The sequence below is a fragment of the Oncorhynchus clarkii genome, chromosome 16 (genome assembly GCF_045791955.1).
Source record: "Oncorhynchus clarkii lewisi isolate Uvic-CL-2024 chromosome 16, UVic_Ocla_1.0, whole genome shotgun sequence".
Classification (NCBI taxonomy): Eukaryota; Metazoa; Chordata; class Actinopteri; order Salmoniformes; family Salmonidae; genus Oncorhynchus; species Oncorhynchus clarkii.
In genome coordinates this window covers 51,037,758-51,052,999 of record NC_092162.1, presented here as the reverse complement: position 1 = coordinate 51,052,999, position 15,242 = coordinate 51,037,758, and the positions used below count along the sequence as shown (strand labels likewise).

At 41.7% G+C, this 15,242-nt stretch overlaps 1 protein-coding gene across 50 annotated transcripts in view; it reads right to left on the bottom strand.

The window, feature by feature from the left end:
• Positions 1 to 163: 163 nt before the first annotated feature.
• LOC139368698 (cold shock domain-containing protein E1-like) overlaps positions 164 to 15,242 on the bottom strand; it is a 32,700-nt gene continuing 17,621 nt past the window's right edge. For 4 of the 50 annotated variants that reach the window (XM_071107909.1, XM_071107929.1, XM_071107926.1 and 1 more), the window contains 18 exons: positions 14,045 to 14,240; positions 13,460 to 13,626; positions 12,663 to 12,749; positions 12,480 to 12,598; positions 12,268 to 12,349; positions 8,679 to 8,807; positions 8,257 to 8,382; positions 7,919 to 8,134; positions 7,509 to 7,649; positions 6,108 to 6,278; positions 4,723 to 4,830; positions 4,399 to 4,574; positions 4,168 to 4,280; positions 3,933 to 4,052; positions 3,624 to 3,802; positions 3,258 to 3,421; positions 1,745 to 1,877; positions 164 to 1,641 (listed from right to left, as the gene is read on the bottom strand). In XM_071107909.1, coding sequence (XP_070964010.1) covers positions 1,594 to 1,641; positions 1,745 to 1,877; positions 3,258 to 3,421; positions 3,624 to 3,802; positions 3,933 to 4,052; positions 4,168 to 4,280; positions 4,399 to 4,574; positions 4,723 to 4,830; positions 6,108 to 6,278; positions 7,509 to 7,649; positions 7,919 to 8,134; positions 8,257 to 8,382; positions 8,679 to 8,807; positions 12,268 to 12,349; positions 12,480 to 12,598; positions 12,663 to 12,749; positions 13,460 to 13,626; positions 14,045 to 14,240 — 2,475 coding nt within the window. In that variant the 3' untranslated portion in view covers positions 164 to 1,593. Of the gene's footprint in view, positions 1,642 to 1,744; positions 1,878 to 3,257; positions 3,422 to 3,623; positions 3,803 to 3,932; positions 4,053 to 4,167; positions 4,281 to 4,398; positions 4,575 to 4,722; positions 4,831 to 6,107; positions 6,279 to 7,484; positions 7,650 to 7,894; positions 8,135 to 8,256; positions 8,383 to 8,678; positions 8,808 to 12,267; positions 12,350 to 12,479; positions 12,599 to 12,662; positions 12,750 to 13,459; positions 13,627 to 14,044; positions 14,241 to 15,242 lie in introns of all 50 variants that reach the window. The other 46 variants (XM_071107904.1, XM_071107920.1, XM_071107919.1 and 43 more) reach the window with 15 other exon arrangements.

Sequence of the window (15,242 nt, the reverse complement as noted above, 5' to 3'; positions counted from 1 at the left end):
CTTTTTACTGCACTGTCAAATGATATTTTCAAGCCTATACAAAGAAAACATTTTAAATAAGTATCTTACTGCCATTGAGTAAAATACATTCTACAAACTATATATTAAGAAATAAAGATTCAACTGCCTTGATTTTCTTTTAAATAAAGACAAACGCCATATGTAATTTTCATAAAACTTTAATTCAATTGTTTCATTCAAGACCATTAACAAAAGTACATAGGAGAGCCTCTATGCAGTTCAGGAGGAACCCAGTGATCGCCAGTTTAAATTCATTTAGACTAACTCCCATATGTGCATTCAGGCACAACAGATCACCCACCAATGCCACTAAAGCACAATAATAGATATCCTGATCCTTAAGATGAATTCTAATACTTTAACTTTTCCCCCTCTTTTACTTTAGTAAAATGTATTTTTGTTATATTGTGATGTTTTAATCTTTCACTAAGAAAAAAGCACACATTACATACAGTATATTTCCACCCACAGGTATTTGGGATGCAGACCAGTATTATTTCTACTAGAAAAAAAAGCCATCCCCAGATTGTTCTTAATATTTTGGCGGTTGGCTGGGGTCAGAGGATACATCTAATTTTTTTGTTTTCTTTGTAGTTTTTAGGCACCTTATTTTTACTTCATTTTATTAATTAGCAGATAGAGATTCAATGGAACAAAAAAAGAAATATGTGCAAAAAAAAAAGAATACATTGTATAAAATAACTGCTGGATATAAGATGCCATTAGGAATTCTGCACCTGGGGAAATTGCTTATGGAGCGTGTGAATACTGAAAAGGTATTGAAATGCTCCAGATTTGTCAAAGTAAATCCTAATCATAGTCACTTAAACATTCACATACATCACAACACACAACACCATGCTTTCACTCCAGCTCTTGGATAAAGTGTTTCAAAACTGCTCAAAAAACCGAGCAGAGAAATAGCCTCCGTGAAATAGCCTCCACATATGAAAAACAGGATCCTCCTTATGAAGGGAACTTTGCTTTATGCATTTTGTAGGAAAGCATAGTGGAAACCATTGGCAAATGAGAATCATTTCATTTCCTTAAATGAGGGAGAGCAAATGGAAGAAGCAGGTGAGCTCTAATACATGCCCACACTCACACATATCCACATACACAACAGGTTGCAGGTGCAGAATTCCAGACATTTAAGCAGATTCAGCAAAGATGAGGACAAGACAATGCCACACAACCAGCACTCTGATTTTAAGGGGAGCAGAAACCCTTTAAAACAAATCCTCTGTAACTTCTACCATTTCTAAAACACCTTATGCACAACAATCACACACACACTCAGAAGAGAAACCTGCAATGTATACTGCAGTATGAAACCGTATCAAGTACATATGTGGGTGGCAGGGAACAAATGGAATGAGAGGGTTCCATTGCAGGTGATGGAACAGGGAGAGGTGTTACACATGCTTATTTCTGTGTGCCTGTCAAGAGTATGTATGTGTGTAAGAGCATGTTTCTGCAAGACAGCAAAATTCCCTTTCCATTGTTGTCCTCCATTCTGGGATTGCATTTATAAATCTGGGCCCAACCTATTCCAGACGGGGTATATACTGTTCAGTCAATTACACCCGGTTGACGAGTCTTCCGCTCCACGTTGAAGCCCTAGGTACAAAACAAAGACCGGTCATTATAAGCAACACACTTAACACACCTTAAATATAAATCAGAACCTATTATACAGCATTTTGCTACCAAATGTGTGTACCTTTGAGTTGTCAGGGCCACGGGGCTGTCTCACAATGACTAGGCGGGGGGCGCTAGAGTCATCCAGGGTGATGCTCTTGAGCCGGTTGACCAAACGATCGGGACGGGGGGTTGCCACAGGTTTAGGCCCTTCACTGTGGGGGTAGAGAAACAAGATGGCTTTTAACCAACACTATACCGTCTAGGATAACTGGGTCATAAATGAGACATGACTAGTAAATCTGGTGGCTAGAGGTTAAATTTAACTCATTTACAGTGACATTGAAAAGTATTAAGACAACTTGACTTTTTCCATACTTACCTTACAAGCCTTATTCTAAAATTGATTAAGTAGTTTCTCCCCCCTAAGTATACACACAATACCCCATAATGACAAAGCAAAAATAGGTTTTTAGAAATGTTTGCAAATTTATTTAAAAAAATAAAAACAGAAATATCTGAGACAGGATTGTGTCGAGGCACAGATCTGGGGAAGGGTACCAAAACATTTCTGCAACACTGAACGTCTCCAAGAACACAGTGGCCTCCATTATTCTTAAATGGAAGAAGTTAGGTACCACCAAGACTCTTCCTAGCAGGCTGCCAGGTCAAGCAATCGGGGGAGAAGGGCCTTGGTAAGGGGGGTGACCAAGAACCCGACGGTCACTGACAAAGCTCTAGAGTTCCTCTGTGGAGATGGGAGAACCTTCCAGAAGAACAACCATCTCTGCAGTACTCCACCAATCAGGCCTTTATGGTAGTGGCCAGATGGAAGCCACTCCTCAGTAAAAGGCACATGACAGCAGAAGGCACCTAAAGACTGTCAGAACATGAGAAACAAGATTCTCTGTTCTGATGAAACAAATATTGAACTCTTTGGCCTGAGTGCCAAGCGTCATGTCTGGAGGAAACCTGGCACCATCCCTACAGTGAAGCATGTGGTGGCTGCATCATTCTGTGGGGATGTTTTTCAGCAGCAGGTACTGGAAGACTAGTCAGGATCGAGGCAAAGATGAACGGAGCAAAGCACGGAGAGATCCTTGATGAAAACCTGCTCAGGACCTCAGATTGGGGCAAAAGTTCACCTTCCAACAGAACAAGGACCCTAAGCACACAGCCAAGACAACGCAGAAAAGGCTTCGGGACAAGTCTCTGAATGTCCCAGCCAGAACATCTCTGGAGAGACCTGAAAATAGCTGTGCAGCAACACTCCCCATACAACCTGACAGAGCTTGAGAGGATCTGCAAAGAATAATGGGAGAAACTCCCCAAATACAGGTCTGCCAAACTTGTAACGTCATACACAAGACGATTCAAGGCTGTAATCTCTGTCAAAGGTGCTTCAACAAAGTAGAGAGTAAAGGGTCTGAATACTTATGCGATTTCAGTTTTTTATACATTTGCTAAAATTTCTAAAACCCTGTTTTTGCTTTGTCATTATCGGGTATTGTGTATAGATTGAGGGGGGGAGACGATTTAATCAAAACATTTTAGCCCACTTCATGGGTACTTGTACACCCCCCTGCTGTCTTTACCTGACTCTGCGCACATTGCAGGCACTACATTTCCCTGTGCGTTGGTTGAGAATGACTGAGAACTCCACCTCATCCCCAGTCTGGAGCTCCAAGCCATCCTGCACCTCTTTGACATGGAAAAACAGCTTCTTACTCTCACCAACTTCATATGTGATGAAACCAAACTGGGGAGACAAGACATTACAGACTAAATAGGCATAGCACTCAACATGGGTAGCCACACCAAGAAAGTCCAAAAATTATACGTCCTTATTTCTTCATATTAGGTTTCCTTAGCAAACTTGAAAAATACATCTATAAAGTATTATTTGAAAGGCAATTAAATTACGTGTGCCTGCACCCGTTTCAACAATCATGATCAGATACCTGGTCCTTGACGCACTCCACTAAGGCTTTGCGTTGGGGCACAACGTTGCAGGCCATCTTCTGTCCTGTCTGGGCCACTGTGCACAGCTGGAACTTCACCAGCTCTCCTTTCTGCAGACAGTCTGCCTTGTTTGTCATGCCCATGATGCCAAATGAGTAATTCTGGCCCTTCATGCCCTCTGAATGGTTAGAGGGACAAGGTGGGAGAAGAGGAATGGTCATTTTAGTCATTTGGTTATTGTAGAGTATGTGCAGGAGTAAAAACATTGAATTGATGGACATAACCCTCCACTGCCAGTGGGGACTCGCCTTCCTCTGAGTGCTCGATGAGCCCCTGGTACTCTGTCTGCGACGGGTCCACACTACGCAGAGGGCGCACCACCTTCCCCAGCATCACCGCCTCACCAACATCCTGTCCCACACTATTCACTGCAATAACAGCACACCATTAGCATAGACACTGATGACTAATATAGAAATGCTTCACTATAGAGCGTACTGTAGCACAAAATCAAACAAATGACTAGAGCATTGTCTTGCCTACCTGCTGCCATCTTCATAACCTTCTCAGCGCTGACTTTGTTTCCTTTGCCCTTGGACAGGGTGTATTCCACAGTGTCACCCAGCTCCAGGTTCTCCATGTCTCCACACAGCTCACTGGTACAGAGAGATACAGGCAGTATGAAAAACGTGGGACCTCCCCTTTTGGACACATCTAATGTGCCAACAACCAACATATTTTACACTGTAGCTTGCCTGTCTTGAATAGTTGTACCTGTAGTGAAAGAAGATCTCTTGATCGTGATTGGCCGTCTCAATGAACCCAAAGTTGTCTTTCAGCGTGGCGATGTATCCCAGCAGCCTTTTGGTGTTGACTGTGCGGTTGAGGATCTTAATGGTGACCGCGCTCTGCTGGCCCGTCCTCTTTACCTCATTGATGGAGAACTCCACCTTGAAGACAAGGTTGGATTTACACCAAATAGAAACCACCAACTGCAGGATGTATTTTTGGGGTTGGTACGTTGCCATTTCGACAAAGCACATTTGAGCCAGTGTTGATTTGTTTTACTGGTTTAACTTGTAAACTGGTTTTCAGTACCTTGTCTCCTGCCTGTGGCTGGGCAGCTCCCTCCAGATCTTTGACATGGTACGATACAGTCAGCTTCACTCCACAGTCCTCATAAGAAATCACTCCCTCTTCTGCTTCCTACAGGAGGACACATCAGCAAACTGATTAGACTGACAGTTCCAGTCAAAGGTTGGCTAATGCTCTTCTCTCCAGAACTCAGGCATTGAACTGTAGCACCCTACTGTGGTTCTGAGCATTGGGAAATGTTAAAATACTTCCAGAGAGGAAAAGGCACCATTCCTGTCATTTTTTTTATTACTGATCTGAACAGGCTGGATAGGTGTAAGTAAATGGGTAGGGGAAAAATAAATCATTCATCCAAGCCGGTGCAGATCAGTGATTACTTCAGAGGAAGGGAGGAATGCATCTTTGATATAAGCTTTGGAGTATATCAGCAGTAGCAAGTCCTTAAAAAGCTAATTGTGCAGATGACTGGTACACATTCCAAAGCAGCCCTGGTAGTATTTGGTTAGCATTAGCCTTAACTGTGTGAAATCAACACCTTTGTACAAAGTGTTAAATGTCCTATCTCCTTAGGAACTAGTAAAACAAATAGCATGACTTCAAAAGTGAAGTGTTTTTACAGAGGAATTGATTTAAAGTTTAATTAGTGGACTGAAACCATGCCGTCAACTCTTGGGTGAGGAGCACATTTGGCAGGACATAGACCACAGCACTAACCTTTTCTACTAGTTTATAATAAGAAATAAGATAAATATACACATTCAGACTACCTATTTGAGCGTACATGTCAACTATGCATGTCTGCCGAAAAATGAAAAAGAGCGAGTAAAAAAACAAATCATTGTGAATTTAAGGTAACTAGGGGAGCTTCTCGCGGTAGCCATGTAAAAACTCTGGCAAATCAATGTTAGATCTAGACAATTTGAGGAGACTTATCCAAAACTAGTGGTTAGTACTGTGCCGCAGTTGGTGTCAACCCCGTAGGAAAACAATTCAATAGAACGCGCGTATTGGCATAAATAAAGCATCGATCAGGGTGATGGCATCATGCAAAGACCGAACGCCTACCTTGTCTTTTTTCTAATGGAGAGAAGTAGCATGAGGGGGAAAGGGTGAAAGGAGAAAGGAAAGAGGAGAATTAGAACTAAAAGAGGGGTCATCAAAAATCGGTGGTCTGAAAAATGTGCAAACACAATGGGAAGTGTGTGTGTGTGTGTGTGTGTGTGTGTGTGTGTGTCATCTCGGAGAGGTTTTCAATACTGATCAGACTAAGAGGCGAGGGAAACGGGGAAATAAATGTAAAAGAAAAATCAGGCAGGGAATAAAGACAAAACAAAAAAGGGACAAAAGTTGCTGTGGGCTTTCTAGTGCTGCCCTGGGTGCTCTCGTACCTTCTCTTTGGCCTTGCTGGGGCTTGCGCTCTTGTTGTTGGTGATGGCTGCCGTGGCTTCCTTCTCCACCACGCCCACAAAGCGCTGCTCAGACTGGGTATGGAAGGACACTGTGCCTTTAGGCAGCTTCTTGATGCGCACCGCGTGGTTCCTCTGGGCAGACAGCATGTCCTGCACAGGAGAGTGGAGGGAGAAAACACCCCTTTCAATTATTGATGGTGTTCGATAAAGCTCTCATTGAGATTGTCTGGATTATATTGTGGAGGTAACCAGAGACCAAAATATATTTTGAACAATGTGCCTAGGAAATTTGAATGGGTTCAAAGAATGAGAATTCTTAATATTTAAAACAATTGACTGCATGTTCATTCATAAAGCAATAGTTCCCTACTAAAGTAACACCCTTGGAAGAGCAGAATTCTGTGTTTTTCATAACAACAAAAAAGATAAAACGCATAGAAGAAATATCTTGCTGCGTTTTGTAAATACAGATCTAAAATGCTTCTTATTGTAATTTCTGCTCGACAGACTTAAGCGTAAATCAGTCCACAGACACTAGGAAACGATAGTCCAGCATCCCATTGTGACATAGATGCATGGCTCCAAGACAACCAGCCACGGGGACATAAGAGCCCGAATGCGCAATTCCCCACAATTCCCAACCCTCTATTCATTGGAATGTGTTGGCAGTTGCAGCGCTGCGTTGAGAATTCGAAAAGCATGAATGCCAACGGTCCAAAATTCTAAAAACACTGCTGTGCGTACATGTACACGTTTGGTACTCTGACAGACCCTTCCGTTTGTGCTTTAGTTGCACTTCTCCACTTGGATGAGAATTCACAAATGGGCATTATATCAGAAGACCTACCCATGTGTCGTTACTTTTCTCCTGTACTTTCCTCATTGTAGCCTACTTGTCTCTGGTAAAATGCAACATTAACTTCAACCAAAACATTAGAAAGAATGTAGCCAGCTACATTTCCTTCTGATCAACAGACATGCATGGTAAAATAAAAGACTTAGCTTATTCATTGTAAGTTACATTTACTTGTTTGACTGCTAGCCAAATAGCGCTGCACTTCTGTTGTCATCTGATGAAAATTAAGCTTTTTCTGCCAAATGTGTTGCACAATTTTTCTGTGAAGGAAAACTATAGTTGCAAGCCACTGATCACTTTTGATGAGAAGAAAAATAAAAAATCCACTACTTTCAATATAAAAACAAAGGTGAAATTATTTAAAAAGCTGATTTTTTGTATGGTCTCCATTTCGAAAATGTAGATTTCGGAACGCTAACACAACCCCTGAAGATGGACAGAAAGAGGGCAGGCGAGAGTAAAGGAATTAAAAGACAGCATTTTTATGTTGAAAAACGGACCATGGACTTTTTCCCTGGACTCACGGGCACAACGGTGAACTCGACTTCGTCAGAGATGTGCAGCTGGCTTTCCTCCAGGACCTCGCTAAAGTGAAAGAACATCCTGGCATCCCGGTCCACACACTTGATGAAGCCAAAGCCGTCGCGCATGGCAGCGATCACACCCTATAGGACAGAGAGGAGAGGGAGAGCCGTTACCACAGCAGAGATGCTGTAGACTCTATAACATTTAAAGGACAGTGCACTGTAGATACAATGTTGAAAAGTTCCAATCCAGGTTTCTGCTCATGCATTTTGTAGGATTTACACATCAGTATGGAATATGGACTAACATCAGATAATTTAACTAGGTTGCCATATTCAATTAAAACCCCACAAACAAGCTTCCTCAAATGAACTAGAGGGCGTACCATGGATCTCCTCAGGGTCCTTACCATCTCACGGGACTCCTTGGTGAAGTGGAAGGTATCAGGCAGGATGTCGATGTTGGTGGCCCGCTCCAGCTTGTCCCTACGGTCCGTGGAAATGTTGAACTGCACATGGTCGCCTTCCAGCAGGGTCACCTTGGACTTGGTGTCCTTCTCACCAAACAGGAGCTCCTTGTCTGTGTAACTGATCCTGGCACAGATGCGGCCTGGTAGTGGATCATTCTGAAATGGGGAGGAACAATTTTAAAAGATTTATAATTTTCATCAAAATAATCTATACGATTCAGTAAATACCAAACACTCAGGTTACTTATGAGCATAGAGGCATGGTTTAGGTTTCTGACCTGGTTCTTGGTTGGAACTTTAGGGATGACCTTGATAACAGTGCCTTCAAACTGCTCGATGCTGATGTCCTCAAATATGACTGTCCCCTGGGCGAGCAGCCTCACGTCAGTAGCCACCTCTTTCCCCTAAATGAGAGAAAACAAGATGCTTTAGTTACTTCAAATGTTGCTTTCCCTCCACTATTAGGATATTATTTTGCATCTTTACAGGCTTATGGCATCAATATGTGTAGAGAACATATACATAATAGGAATCATTTCTGTTGAATGGCTTTTCCTATTGAGACATATTGACTGCCATTAAACCTAAGCCTGCTTTGACAAGTCCCCAACATCTTAAGAACAACAACTTGATTCCAATGATCCAATACTGGCCTAATATTCTATACTTTGCCAGAACGGTTCCATGTGATGCCACCTACGTTTCTCTCTTTGATGGTGAACTCCACGTCGTCGCCGGCCTGCAGGGCCTCCAGGTCGCCCTTGAACTCGCTGTAGTGGAAGAAGATCTCCTTCACCACATCAGCCCTCTCAATGAACCCAAAGGCCTCCTGCCAGACACAACACAAGGGGTTATAGAACATAATCAGGCACGTAGACTACACTAGCGGTTCTGGGTGGGGTGGGGGGGTGTGAAATCATTTTTACATAGCAAAAATGTTATTGTTCTTTTTTTACATCCGGTATTAGACAGTGGCAACGCAGAACACTAATTTAACCCACACATTTTCTAGAGGGACAGCTTTAGGCGGAACACAACAGTATCATACCACATGCATCTGCAAGTTTTTTTCTATTCAGAAGTTGTAAGAAATTCCGCACGAATATTATAGTTCAAGCACAAAGGAAATATAGAGGTGTGTAAAATTGTTAATATGTTGTATTTGTATTAAATGCATTACAGAAGTGTAACGTTAGATCAGCTTATCTTAACCTGGCCGTTTGATACTTTTTCATACTGCCACAAAGTAACAAATATATGATCAACAAACTCATGGTGCTGAGTGTTTTTACTTAAACCACACTCCGTAAATGCATTGTACGGTAAAACAGTTAGACATAAAAGGGTAGTTACCTAGCAAGTCAGTTATTTTAACTAAATGAATTAATAAGCGTGGTCCCCATTGCTTTTGCTCTTTAGTTTTCACCAAAATGAAGAGAAAGGACATCATGTCCTTCTTCCAAAGAAAATACAAGGCCGACAGTGAGACAGATGGTTCAGGTGTGGAGAGAGCAGAGAGCCTGCAGAAAGAGAGCAGGAAGACTTATCCATTGGAGAGAGACTGAGAGTGAAGGCATAGAGCAGGAAAGTGAGACAGATGGAGAGAGAGGCTGAGGTATAGGCTGAGAGTGAGACACCAACAGAGGAGCCTCGTGCTTCCACAAGCAGTGGACCATCAGGTTTGTGATGTTGAATAAATCTGTGGTTACTTGTAAAGCAGTGCAATTAGTCAGTTTATATGGTGTATAGAAATGAGTCGGTTTGTGATTGAAATGAATTCTTATTTAACATGCTATTGGTCTTGTGATATAGATATCAGATGGATTTCAGAAGTTGCCTGATGGCAATGGTATATCTAAAATTACCCAAATAGATATTTTTAATTATATATTTTTTTCTTTGGCAGATATCAGCAAATCCCAAGAGGAACCACTGGCGCAGCCAATGATGAACATATACCCAAGAACTCTGATGGGGACGGGAGGAGGAGCTTCAAGGCGACCTGGCACCATATCCACCCCTGGCTTGAATAAAAAAAAGATTTAAAAAAAATCAGATTGTTTGGTTACGCCTGCAGGCATTTTAGCCCTCCCAAAGTCTCAGAGACTGTATTTGATTCACAATTGGGTTTTAACAACTGGAAGAAGGCAACTTACAAAGAGGGGGGATTTGCAATTCATGCAAGGTTTGAGCAGCACAAACAAGCAATGATTATATGGAGAGACTATCAGAAAGCTGTACAAAGTAATGCAACACTGGTAAATGCCCTAAACAAGGAACACAACAAACAGCTTCAAGAAAATAGGGACTAAAACAATAGGAGAAGTACTACTACTTACAGCCACACAAAAACATTGCAAAGAGGACACGATGAGTCTGCAGAGTAAGATAATAAAGGGAACTCCATGGCAATCCTAGAAACAATAGCTAAGCATGACACAACTGTGAAAAAAAGGTTGACTTCCATTCATAATGCAAAATATACAAGCAAAGAGATTCAGAATGAGGTTCTGAGTTGTTTGGCAGACATGGTTCGAACCAAAATGATAGAAGAAGTGAAAGACAGTGAGGTCTTCAGCATAATGGCAGATGAAACAAAAGATGTTTAAAAAAAAGGAGCAGATATCTCTAGTACTCAGGTACTATTTCAGAGGAGCTGTCCATGAGAGCTTTCTCTACTTTGAATAGGCTGATCGACTAGATGCAGCAGGGCTTACTGACAAAATCATACACATATTAGAAAGTCATGGTCTTGAATACAAAAACAACCTAGTAGGCCAAGCATATGACGGTGCTTCCTTTATGAGTGGCACGCATTCAGGCGTCCAGGCACGCATTAAAGAACAAGCAAAGCATGCCTTAAACATCCACTGCAGTGCACACCGTCTAAACTTAGTTTTAGTGGATACAGTCAAAGCTGTCCCTGAGGTCGGACAGTTCTTCTCCTTACTAGAAAGACTTTACGTCTTCACATCTGGGTCATATGTGCATCAAAAATGGCTTAGCATACAAAAAGAGATGTACCCAGGTGCACCTACAGAGCTTCAGAGACTAAGTGACACTCGCTGGGCATCTCGATATAAGGCTTTACATATTATTACGGATAGATTACCTGCCATTAAGCGAGACCTACAAGACATAGTCCAAGAACACAATGGTGACAGATCTGTTGAGGCACGAGGTCTGCTTGCACAGATGGATTTACAATTCATTATGTGCCTTGTTACACTCCATAAAGTGTTTGGAGAAGCAACATTTATATCAGATATGCTACAGTCTTCATCACTTGACCTGACCTGGCTGTTGATTTAGTTGAAGCCTTAGTTCAAACTTTGAATGACTACAGGAATGAGTCATTTTTTGATGACCTATGGAATGAAGTGTTGAACACAGCTGAGCAATGTGATACTGCAATACACCCCCCTGAAAAACGACCAAAAAAGCTAAGCTCAATTTAATGGAGACTGTGTACTCAGTACAGTGGGTCAGAGGTCAGATTCAGAACAAGAAAAGGGCAGTTTTCGTACAACCCTTTTCTACCCTGTTTTAGATCATATGCTCAATGAGCTTAACAGAAGGTTCCCTATCAAAAACTGTGACATAATGAATGTCATCCAAACCCTACAAGTGATGTGTTTCTCAAAGAGAAGTCCCTGTTTCCATTTGCTAGAATGTATGAATCAAATATTGAGGACTTGGGGCTTGAACTACATCAGTTCAGAAGAATTGTAGAAAGGAAAATACAGAGTGGCATGCAGAGACCCCCCAGTGTAGTAGAGCTGGCATTATTCATTGAGCCTTATAAAGAAGTTTTCTTTGAGCTCTTTAAACTGTGCAAGATAGCTGTTTCAATCCCTGTTAGTACTGTGTCTTGTGAACAGAGTTTTTCTGCATTAAAGCTGGTGAAAACTTCTCAGGTCCACAATGTCAGATTAAGCAATTTAGGTGTATTGAGTCAAGGCGGGCAAAGACCTTGAGTCTAGATGAATTTGCTGATCTTTTTTGCAAAAAACCCCACAAAAACCTGATACTGAATATGTAATGCAAATGGAAATTATAATGGAGATGCAAATAAATTGTTGAATGATTATGAACATGGTCTTTTGCCTGCTAATGCCTGTAATGCAGTGAAGAAAACTATATGACAACAATAACGTCTAATGTAACTGGCCTCTCTAACAGTACAACTGGCCCCAGCTTGGCCCTCCCAGTTGAAATGGTCTAGAACCGCCACTGGTAGACTAGCCAATGTCCAGCCAGGGATCCACAACAGTGTAGTGTGGCTTTACCTTGGTGGCACAGACAACCCCCTGGCACCTCATCTGTTTCTTCTTAACCAGGACAATGTTGTGTGCACTGACTGCACCGGTGCTGAAACACACATAAGATGATAGGCATGAGGAAAGGGCTAAGGTATTGTGCAATCAAACATTGTAAAAATTGTGAAACTCAAGATAATTTGTTTGGGAAACAATAAGACACTTAAAGAAAAACAACTTACTGCTTGTTAGTTTCCATGTAGAAGCTGACTTTGTCTCCCGTGTCCAGGTGCATGTTGCCCTCTATGTCGTCTGGGGTGTAGGTCAAGTAAAACACCTCCTGCGTGGGAAGGAATCCATACTTTACATTACATTGACTACCAGCCTTGACATGTCTCTTTCTTTAGGCCATTTGACAGTTTTACCCCATTTCTCTCATAGCACACACTGCCAGTGGGGACCTGCCCTGGAGCAGACTTGCCATCCAGGTGAGTAGGAATCGCTGAGACGACCTAACGGACAGAAAGAACCACATGGGGAGGAGATGGTTAAGAATGGCATTTGGGTGAGTCAGACAAACACGATTACCTAACTACAATCATTGTAATTAATTAGATTGCATACATTAAAATAATCAGGTAAGCGAAAAGACAAACTGGTTAATTTTCAAAAGTATATCAAGAAAGCAAAGGGCTACGTACTGTAGATACTACTGCATGAGATGTGAAATGCTTGAGAAGACAAATTGAAGAGAAGGCGAATAGAAAAGACTTCAATGGATATCAAAATATTACACCCAATCAAGCTTATTCGATTGAATGACTTTCTGGATAAAGATTTATGCTATGTACAATTCTATATTTTCTATTTTGTTTAAACATCAAATCCCACCTCCACCCCTGAACACCACACAAATTGTATTTCAAGGAAAGTTAAGCCCATTGTAAATCTCCATGGAAACAGATGGTATTCCTAGTGTTTCAGACAAACGGAGATACTAACAATAACATAAATAATCGAAAGACAAATGTGGATTTAGAATTAGATTCAAATCCTTGGGGAGAAAGGTTTAGTATAAAGAATGTACGCATCTATGAAACTATTAATGAACAAAAATGAACAAAGATTTACAATGAGCTTGAACATAAACCCAACTGACAAACACCAACATTGAGGTGACACGGACAAGAACAGAACCAAAAGTAAAATGGTGTTCCTTAACTGGATGAATATAACCATGCAGCACAGTAAATGGAGAGGCGTGCGAGTCTGGCCCCACCTGGCCCGAGATGCGCTCCTCTGGAAGCACCTCTGGTTTGATCTTAAGCAGCTTCACTGCTATGGGCTTGCCAGTACGCCTGTCTGAGGACACTTCAAACTCCACATCATCTGGAGAGGCAGAGAGAGATGTAAGAAAAACAGGTTTTGAGAAAATGTGTGCGCCACACCAAATACTGACCGGACATTCATGGAGTTCCATCGACTTAAAGGCTACCCACAGTATCTTGTGAAGAGATTGAGGCAGAAATCAATTGTCACCACTCAGCTCCCAGGATATCTTAGGGGGATTTTTTAAAATCTTTTTTCTGACCAGATAAACATTAAGGAGCAGTTTCCCAAACACAGATTAAGCATAGTCCTTTACTAAAAAACAAACTCAAAAGGAGAATTTAATTTAAATGCTTTAGTCCAGGATTAGGCTTAATCTGTGTCTGGGGAAACCACCCCTACAAGTTGTGTTGTTTAGTAGAAGGCTGGTGGATGAGACTAGACTACTAAATGACTAGAAGAAGCCCTGGCCTCTCACCTCCTATCTTGAGCTCCTGCAGGTTGCCGTTGTACTGGGAGCAGTGAAAGAAGAGGCGCGCCTGCCGCTCCGAGCACTGGATGAACCCGTAGGAGGTGAGCAGCTTCTCCACCACGCCAGTCTCCCTGATGCCCACCGCTGTGCCATTGGCAAACGCAGTGTGCCCATTGTGGAGCATGCCAGGGTCAAAACTCATCTAAACAGAACAAGAACGGAGAATGTTACTCATTGAACAAATCAAAAAGGTCAGTCAAAACACAGCTCTAAAGATTGAGAGCGGATGTGAGTTTATGAGTGGGATTGTGTAAATGTATGATAGAACAATTAATTGACAAATTAAACTCCCACACACACAGAATGGACCTATTTTACCCAAACATGCATTTAGTGAACACACATCTACAAAGACCAATCCCTACCCAAAATGTGCTTCCCGACAGGTGGTTGAACCAAAGTTTGGAGAGACTAACCCAAAGAGCTTTCTGGTGTTACCTGACACTTCCCCTATCTTGTGAATTCCAGGGGAAGCACATTTGGCCAACCCCAGAATGGTCTGAATCGACATGAAAACTATTCACTATAGGCTTGGGAGGTATACTGTATATACCCTATACCGCAGTATTTGGAAAAAGCTACGGGATGGTTTTCAATACTGTTTCAACTTTTTTTAATTTATATAAAACATTTGAATATTTGTAGTTACTTTTACGTAAATACCTGCAGTCCACTTGTGCAATACGTTTGGAGATAAAAGAACATTGCGTTCTTCATTTCACCAGTCACAATATGTAGCTTACGGTTGTCCCCAGTCACGAGGGGTTTGTTTACAAGCCCACGACGAGAGACCAGCGCCTATAGTCACTCACTGTAGTGCAGCATGCGCCAGGTGATCCAATTACATATTGAAATTCACAACTAAATGTTTACCAGATAGATATCTTATAACTTGTCTAAAATGTGCTAACTGCTCTGCAGTTGTGCATTTGATTTGCTAATGTAGTAACGTTTGAGTTACTTGTATAATTTAGGTCAGAAACTGTACAAAATGTTTGCAATGCTCTCGTTAGCATTCTCTATGGGGATTCTTTAGTACTTGTAACCAGAAGTGGCATTTGATTTTTTTGATTTTTATAAAGCCCCTTGCGGTAACACCATATATGCCGGGTTGGCACAGGCACGGTATGAAGCTATGGAAAGC